General features: G+C 45.4%; 1 protein-coding gene across 1 annotated transcript in view; it reads right to left on the bottom strand.

Annotated features, from left to right (window-relative positions):
• Positions 1-409, bottom strand: part of cfap298 (cilia and flagella associated protein 298) — a gene marked incomplete at its 5' end in the record, with an annotated part of 7,808 nt that extends 7,399 nt beyond the window's left edge. The window contains one exon of the mRNA XM_024145590.2: positions 226-409. Within this exon, the coding sequence (XP_024001358.1) occupies positions 226-409 (184 nt within the window). The remainder of the gene's footprint in view (positions 1-225) is intronic.
• Positions 410-570: the final 161 nt, after the last annotated feature.

Below are 570 nucleotides of genomic sequence, written 5' to 3'. Positions count from 1 at the left end.
AGAACCATACGGAACCAAAGAGGACCAAATAGAACCATACGGAACCAAAGAGGACCAAACAGAACCATACGGAACCAAAGAGGACCAAATAGAACCATACGGAACCAAAGAGAAGCAAATGGAACAAAACGGGGAGGAACGTACATAAATTGTCCAATAGACAATTTAGTGGGATTTTTTATTATACATTTTTACATTCTGGAGTAACCTAGTCCGACTAAGAATACACCTCTGGACTCACCGTGTCCGTTCCTCCTTCCGATCTCATCCTTGTTGAATTCAGGTCCCCCGCTGGGGACACACCTCTCCTCCCACTCGTCCTTTAGCTTCAGGTCAACAATCTGTTCATCCGTCAGACCCTGCATGTTGGGGGGCAGCGTCACCCCGTGGTCCACCAGCTCTGGGAACTCTGAGGGAGGAGACAGGAACACAGACACGTTAACACCCATACCATTTTTTGGCCAAAGGAAGCTGTGTGTGTGTCTTATGAAAAGTGTAGAACTAGTTAGTTAGCTGTATTGTGTATTATATAGTGTAGGGCTAGCTGTATTGTGTATAACACATAGTGTA

Source organism: Salvelinus sp. IW2-2015, unplaced genomic scaffold, assembly GCF_002910315.2.
Source record: "Salvelinus sp. IW2-2015 unplaced genomic scaffold, ASM291031v2 Un_scaffold9254, whole genome shotgun sequence".
Lineage (NCBI taxonomy): Eukaryota > Metazoa > Chordata > Actinopteri > Salmoniformes > Salmonidae > Salvelinus > Salvelinus sp. IW2-2015.
This window is presented reverse-complemented; position numbering and strand designations above follow the sequence as displayed.